The sequence below is a fragment of the Ostrinia nubilalis genome, chromosome 21 (genome assembly GCF_963855985.1).
Source record: "Ostrinia nubilalis chromosome 21, ilOstNubi1.1, whole genome shotgun sequence".
Classification (NCBI taxonomy): domain Eukaryota; kingdom Metazoa; phylum Arthropoda; class Insecta; order Lepidoptera; family Crambidae; genus Ostrinia; species Ostrinia nubilalis.
Genome location: NC_087108.1, coordinates 9176725 through 9184355, shown reverse-complemented (window position 1 = coordinate 9184355; position 7631 = coordinate 9176725). Strand labels below are relative to the sequence as shown.

Below are 7631 nucleotides of genomic sequence, written 5' to 3'. Positions count from 1 at the left end.
ATTGAAGTTTTGTGTGGGAGTTATCATAGACAAAATGACGGCAGTTTATGACTGCCAGTCATAGGCTCGATTTGGGAAGGGCCACTCAGACACGTGTTGTAAAGAAAACAGCAACTGTTTTAAATACGTTTATTATCTGCTATTGGAAGAAGTCCTGCGCTTTTAACCTCGTCCGTTTAGCCACGTTGATCTGCAGGAGGTTATCTGTGATGTTGTTTTCTGTGGAGCCGTGTGTGCTGGGCATGTTGGGCGTGGCACTGCCGCGAGTGGGCGTGGCGTTGTGGTGCGTGGGCGTGGCCACGAGCGGACGGCGCGGAGTAGGGGTTCGCGCGTGGATGCCGACGTCGTGGGGGGTGAGCTTGAGGCGCGGGGAGAGCAGGTGCTTGGTGGCCAGCTTCCGCGCCGCTGGAGACATGCTGGCGAGGCGCTCTGTGTTTGTTCTGAAACTGATGATGTAGCTTGGTTAGAATGATTATTAATTATTTTTTTATGCAAGACAAGGCAGGTATTTGACCGCAATCGCACCTAGTGTTAAGTGAGATTACGCAAATTACTTTTGAAACTGGTAAAAATAAATAAAAAATGCTATAGGCGCGCACACTATAGATTGGTTCATCCACTAAGACGCGCCCCACCATTCTTCCGCTAATGTTTGAGTGTTATCGGTACATGCAAAATTAATTATCGATGAGTGCACACACACACACTACAATAATGACGCTCGGATCAAACTCCCCGCACCCCGCGCTTACCTCGGCCAAAAATTGGTGGGGCGCGTCTTCGTGGATGAAACGATCTATAGTTGCAGTAAAATCTTACATTAATTTACTGAAAACAGTTTGATGCCTTTCACATGTGAAAAAACAAATATTCATAATATTTGTTAGATATTAAGGTAATTTTGGAAGGAAAATGCATAAAATTACAATGCCTTTCCAGCTGTGGGAAAAGCTAGTAAATTATGTGGGGCTTCCCCTTTGCTTTAGCTCTGTTTAGTGCTAGGGGCACTTATACATGGTGTCCCGTAAAGAGCGTGCCAAACTTATGGAGATGATAGACTAATGGTTGACCAGTTATTTAAAGTTTAGCGTTAAGAGTCGCATCTCAAACTAAGTAAGTAGCTCAGTTGGAAGAGCAGTCGCCCGGCAAGCGGAAGGTCGTGGGTTCAATTCCCGCCTTAGGCAGTTCGATATTTTCAAGTTATTTATTTATATTTTTCAAAATAATGGATGACCACAATTACAAAAATTGTGTATATTTCATGTTTTTACATTTCAACGCGCGTGGAAATTTTACTAGTAATGGAATTAGTAATTTCTGGGAGGAATGAAACAAAAGACGTTAGGCGACTCACAGTGGCGTGAAGGAGTCTGTGGCGGCGCGCGGCGTGGTGGGGCGGCGGCGGCGCGCGGCGCGCTCGCACAGCTGCAGCGCGATGCGCTCGCGCGCGCCGCCCTCCAGCATGCGGTAGGCCGCGCCCGCGCCCACGCTGCAACATAATTATACATCTTTATTGCGTCCAGCCAGTTTCAATGTTATTTGAAGTAGCTCTAGCTCAAAACTAGCTTAGTGCTTATGTACTAAAGCCTGGTCCGTGAGCACGTACAATTTTGTCCAATGACCCCAAGCTCGCACACTCACTGCGGGCGCCCGTCGCACAGTCGCGACAGCAATATAATTACGCGCGAGCGATAAGGATGGGTAGATTGGGGTCATTGGACAAAATTCTACGTGCTCACGGACCAGGCTTTAGTTGGCAAAAAATCCTGCGTCTTAGTAAAAACACGTGGAGCGTGATATCTGAATATTCGTCTTTCCTGTTTTGTATGGTAACTTAACTAAATATTTGACTTTTAGGCTGGTTGCACCATCTTACTTTAATAAACGTCAAAACTCTGTCAAACTCCATACAAAAAGTACCCGTTATCGTTATAGTTACGGTTAAAGTTCGGTTACGGTGCAACTCAGCCTTAGAATAATACAATTTAATGAGAGGCATGCGTTATAGCTCTCACGCATTAGTAACATAATTCCTCGTCCTTTCTTTCACCTGTTACACCCCCCATTTCTTAATCCTCTCATATGGATTTGTGAAACCTTGCTGGTGACTTCAAATAAGTCTACAAAACTATGTGACTCTCATTCAATCACTACTTTGAAATCTTCTATTATTTATAAATCAACTAGCTTTCCGCCCGCGGCTTCGTTCGCGTGGAATTTTATCTGTCACAGAAAAACTATATCGCGCGCGTCCCTGTTTCAAAAACCGGGATAAAAACTATCATATGTCCTTTCCCGGGACTCAAACCAAAATGCCAAAGGACAATGACCAAAAATGTATGGAGTGTGGTCCAAATGTCCACCACTAACGAGACCTATGTAGTAAAATAGTCTACTAAATACTGATTCATTATAACCAAACCGCAATCAAAAATATTATTATGCTGTCAGTAAAAAGTTATGACTGAATGAAAAGTCATGTTTTTCACCTTTTTATTCGAAAAATGTTCTTGATATCATTCTATCCATCGCACATTTAGGACTAATCTATGCATGTTATGTCATGTCGCTTAGTGTGCCGTGTTTCTCGCTTAAAGAAAAAAAAATAAGCTCAGAAGAAAGACAACAATATTGGAATACTTGGAATAATGCGAAAGGGGTAAAAATAGTCTTATTTCCAACTGGTTTAATGTTGATTATAGATGAATTATAGTATAATATTATACTAGCTGTGCCTACGACTTTGTACGCGTGAAAATAGTTTGAATAATATTTCCCATTTTTACAACATTTGTCTTTACTGCTCCGCCCCTATTTGTTGTAGGGTGATGTTATATAACCTTAACCCATCCTTGATAAATGGGCTATCCATAGCAAAAAGAATTTTTCAAATCGGACCAGTAGTTCCTGAGATTAGCGCGTAAACAACTACAATTTTTCATACAGTCATAACTTTTTACTGACAGCTTATTTTTTTTTCGTCCCATACTGAAAGTTAATCTCTATTTAATGGACTATAAGCCAATATAGGTCTCATTGGTGGTGGACATTTGGACCACTTTTGGTCATTGTCCTTTCATCAAAATCAGTGGTTTAGGCGTGAAAGCAAGACAGACAGACAGAGCTACTTTCGCATGAATTATTTTCGGATGAGATGAGTTATTTTCGGATGAGATAGCAGATATCACGCTCCAAAGAATCTGGAAATTTATAGACTCAACGGGACTAAGCAGTGAACTCAGACAAGGGCTGCCACAATAGATCAAACCTGGTCGAGTTGGCGCAAGTAAAGGCCCAAAAACCAATAATAATAATAATACTTTCGCATTTATAATATTAGTATAGACAACTCACGCTGGTAAGGGCGTGTCCCCGCCGTCGAGGCGGAAGGGCGTGCCCTCGATGTGTCCCCAGGTCATGAGCGGCGACTGGTCGGGCCCGTCGCCCGGCCGCGGCGACGGCGTGGCGAGGTACTCGTAACCCGCCTTCTCGCTTGATATGCTTACTCCGTCCACGCCTATCTTGCCTGTCGCTGTCGCGTCCTGTGGATTGGAACGTTATATTATTTAAATGCATGTAGAAAACATTGGTTTATTTTAAGCTAAAATTAAGGCTGAGTTGTACCACCTAACTTTGTCGATAAAATCGATGCTTTCTGTTTGAGTTTTGACGTCAAAGTAAAAGTTATGCAGTAGTTGCAATAAAAATGCATATTCTGCCGGGCTTGGATGCGCGCCGTGATAAATTATTTATCGATGATTTTAGGCGACAAACGTACGTTTGTTTATCGCGTAAAATCGATGTGTGACTGACTATGCACTGTCCGTCACGTACATAAGGTTCTTTATTCTTTATATGTCACTGACCTGCGTCCCAGCGATGGCGGTGATGGCCTCTTTGTTCTTGACGTGGTCGAAGGGTTCCGCGCGCAGGCGCGTGTTGTGACGTAATAAGTTCAGCTTGCGCGGCGGCGGCTGCGACTATGCACCTTCCATAACTTACATAAGGTTCTTTATCATTTATCATGTTACCAACCTGCGTCCTAGCGATGGCGGTGATGGCCTCCTTGTTCTTGACGTGGTCGAAGGGTTCCGCGCGCAGGCGCGTGTTGTGACGTAATAAGTCCGGCTTGCGCGGCGGCGGCTGTGACTATGCACTGTCCGTCACGTACATAACGTTCTTTATTGTTTGTGTTACTGACCTGCGTCCTAGCGATGGCGGTGATGGCCTCTTTGTTCTTGACGTGGTCGAAGGGTTCCGCGCGCAGGCGCGTGTTGTGACGTAATAAGTCCGGCTTGCGCGGCGGCGGCTGTGACTATGCACTGTCCGTCACGTACATAACGTTCTTTATTGTTTGTGTTACTGACCTGCGTCCTAGCGATGGCGGTGATGGCCTCTTTGTTCTTGACGTGGTCGAAGGGTTCCGCGCGCAGGCGCGTGTTGTGACGTAATAAGTCGGGCTTGCGCGGCGGCGGCTGCGACGGTGCTCCGTCCGGCACATACATTATGTAGTTCTTAGCTTTGTACCGCCATGTGTCCAGCTGGGGGGTGGAAAATACGAATATGTTAAGATAAAGGTATATTTATGTAGTCAAAAATAACATTTAGGTAAAGGCATTTTTTTAGGCAAGGCAGACAGTGAATTGTTTAACTAAACGAGCTTTGTTTATTCTCAATCAAAGATTGTAATTCAACTAAACAAAAAATTTTAAGTTTCATTATTTGTATTTATATTGCTGTTGGTTTTCGTAATAAAAAAAATAGATTTCTCACAAGGATACAGATAAGTCCCGCATAAAACAATCTTTCATTACCTCATGTGGCCTCTCAGTCTGGTCCGCCTGCTCCTCTATGGAGGGCAAGGCGAGCGCCTTATCAGCGAGCTCAGCCGACGACACCTCCGCGTTAAGTTGTACCGCCAGTTTGGTAGCCCTCTTCTTGTCTTCCAGCGCTATCACTTTGTCGTAGCTGGCGTTGTCTTCGCTCGTATGTGTTGATAAGTATGAATCTGAAAGGATGAAAATAGCATTTTGAATAGGTTATTTAGGGTGAAAATATAAAGGAGCTATAAAAACACAAAGGTACAAAACAATATGTAATATTAATTATTAGAGCTGGCCAGCGACAGGAATGGTCTAGCTAGGCACCGAATAGCAAGGTGCGCCTATGTCTGCCTGCATGCCATTTAAAAAAGTACACTAGGATGTGAAAGTTAAGATCATGAGCAAATAAGCCATACACATAATCACCTTTCGGCATGTAGGTTCTCTAATCAAGAGAAGTCCACCCTGATTGTTACAAAAACAGTTTTGAGGTTTAGAGAAATCATGCCAGATAATCATCAAATCAATATCTTGCACAGAAATATCCTAATACTTTGATACAATGTAATTTAACAACTCTTTCTTACCCAAAGTGTGGTCATCTGTGATATCTTTAGGTTTGTCAATGGCGCCAACGTCATCCAGGTCAGATCTGTGCTCTCTTACTGTGGGGGCTGATGGTGAATAAGGCCGGTCAGGGCCTGGAGTGTCGAAAGTGGCAGGGGAATTATCTGAAACAAGGTTTTATGTGATTGTGAAACTTTTCTGTCGTGCTTTACTTTACCTCCTACCTATGCATAAAACTCTTCCCTTGTAAAATACAATATAAATTATTTAAAAAAATAAAACCGACTCCAAAAAACCTACACTAAAAAGTAGAAAAATAATTACTAATTACCTACTTATTTATTAGGACGAATTAATATTTATGTAGGTATACCATGATTGATACTTCTGGAGTCGGTGCCAAGATTATGAAACATGTAAAGTTTGCCTGCACCGACTCCAAAAGTATCAATCATGGTATACCTACATAAATATTAATTCGTCCTAATAAATAAGTAGGTAATTAGTAATTATTTTTCTACTTTTTAGTGTAGGTTTTTTGGAGTCGGTTTTTTTTAAATAAAATTTTACTTATTTCTTGCTTTTTAGTTAATTAATTATTACCTTGATGTTACCACTGAAGATAGGCAGTACATTGAGACCATATTCTTCATGTCTAGTGTAAAATAATATTCCCTACAAAATACAGGTTACCATAAAGGAAACCTAAAAAGACCTTAAACCGTCAGCCCACCTTAAAAACATGAAAGAATACAACTGTTGGTCTATTTGTACTTATAATATTTAAAGAATTATCCTCCGACTCCTAAGCATTAAGGAGTTGTACCTACCATGACCAGTTCATCATGATGAGATGATGAATATCTGATGTAAACACTTGAATAACTTTAGAAACTATACTTATCTATAAAATTAAAATAATTATCCTCCAACTCCTAAGCATTAAGGAGTTTTACCTTCTATCATCAGCTCATCAATATGAGATGATGATTTCCAGGAGCAATAACTTGAATAACTTAAGAAAAAGTTTGAAAAACGATATACGTGCCTATAAAATTTGAGGATTGCCCTCGATTTCCCTAGGATCCCATCATCAGATCCTGACTTGGTGACAATGGGACCACCTCAGAAGTATACCCTATCGAACAAAAAAAGAATTTTGAAAATCGGTCCACAATTGACGGAGTAATCGGTGAACATACATAGAAAAAAAAAAATACATACAGTCGAACATATAACCTCCTTCTTTTTTGAAGTCGGTTAAAAAGTTAATAAGATTAATGCTTACAAGGCTCAGTGGGAGGTCTGCTGCCGCTGTATTTTTGTGTGATCTCTCGGAGTCTGGAGTAGTCTTTGTTTTCTGTAGCTTCTAAAAACTCATTTTGTGCTTTTAATTTTTCTAAGTCAGGAAAAAAATCTCTTTGAATAATCTTTGCTATACCCTGAAAGAAAACATTGTTTTTATATAAAGGTGGCTTTTTTATTGTTTAAAGATGTTCCAGCAAAGGCATTAAAAGTAGATCAGTACTAACAGGCATAGCACATAACTGAAGGTTCTTGCAGTATTTTCTGGAACTGAATAGTTGTCTGAAATCTCGCAGGATTTGATGAATCCAAATCATAGCTGCCTTACCGTCCCACCACTACCACAGGAACCTCCTCAGTTATCTGCTATGCCTTTCTTATGAAATGTGTGAATAAATACTTTCTTTCACAAATAGTAAATGTTAATTGTGAGTTAGTCTTAGATTAATGAGTTAGTACAGATTGCATGGTAGTTAGGAAATCAGCAGTATATAAATAAAAGTATATTTGTATGAATATTTTAGGGTTAAAAATTTTTAGTGTGTTACTTGACTTTAATACTAAAACATATTTTAACAAGTATTTACCTCTACATACACTTCCTCTTCCAAGACTTTAGCTTTCTTTGTACTGGGTTTCTTTTTAGGCACTTTGGGAACTTTAAATACGCTGCTCTCATTTTTTAACAGCTTCATATTTTTTAATGCTGCTTCTCCAGGTTTAGGCTTTTTAGCACTATCGTCAGACATATTTACGATGAATTAATAAGCCTATTTTTTACATAAATTTAACAAAAATATCCCAAACAAATAAACCCACAACAAGACAAGAAATGACACATGTCAGCTGATAGATGACCGAACTTTTTTTTAACTATTTTTTTCACTAGCAAAAGATATTTTACTATACAGCCAGGCTCTGCTGCAGCTGCGCTAC

The 7631-nt window shown here is 40.7% G+C and overlaps 1 protein-coding gene across 1 annotated transcript; it reads right to left on the bottom strand.

The window, feature by feature from the left end:
* Positions 1 to 115: 115 nt before the first annotated feature.
* Positions 116 to 7590, bottom strand: LOC135082469 (splicing factor ESS-2 homolog). Its single transcript, XM_063977265.1, has 9 exons — positions 7283 to 7590; positions 6679 to 6832; positions 5411 to 5554; positions 4815 to 5008; positions 4215 to 4541; positions 4036 to 4149; positions 3355 to 3542; positions 1355 to 1489; positions 116 to 446 (listed from the first exon to the last, which is right to left on the bottom strand). Exons 1-9 carry the CDS (start codon positions 7442 to 7444, stop codon positions 140 to 142), a joined length of 1725 nt encoding a protein of 574 aa, XP_063833335.1. The 5' UTR covers positions 7445 to 7590; the 3' UTR covers positions 116 to 139.
* Between the last annotated feature and the right edge of the window lie 41 nt (positions 7591 to 7631).

Bases quoted from the DNA above. Each gene is read 5' to 3' on its own strand.
- LOC135082469 (XM_063977265.1), bottom strand. From the start codon at position 7,444: ATGTCTGACGATAGTGCTAAAAAGCCTAAACCTGGAGAAGCAGCATTA. The intron at 5,555-6,678 runs GTAAGCATTAAT...ACCTTGTTTCAG, and splicing joins CAGACCTCCCACTGAGCCTT to ATAATTCCCCTGCCACTTTC. The intron at 3,543-4,035 runs GTTGGTAACATG...TCCAATCCACAG, and splicing joins CCGCCATCGCTAGGACGCAG to GACGCGACAGCGACAGGCAA.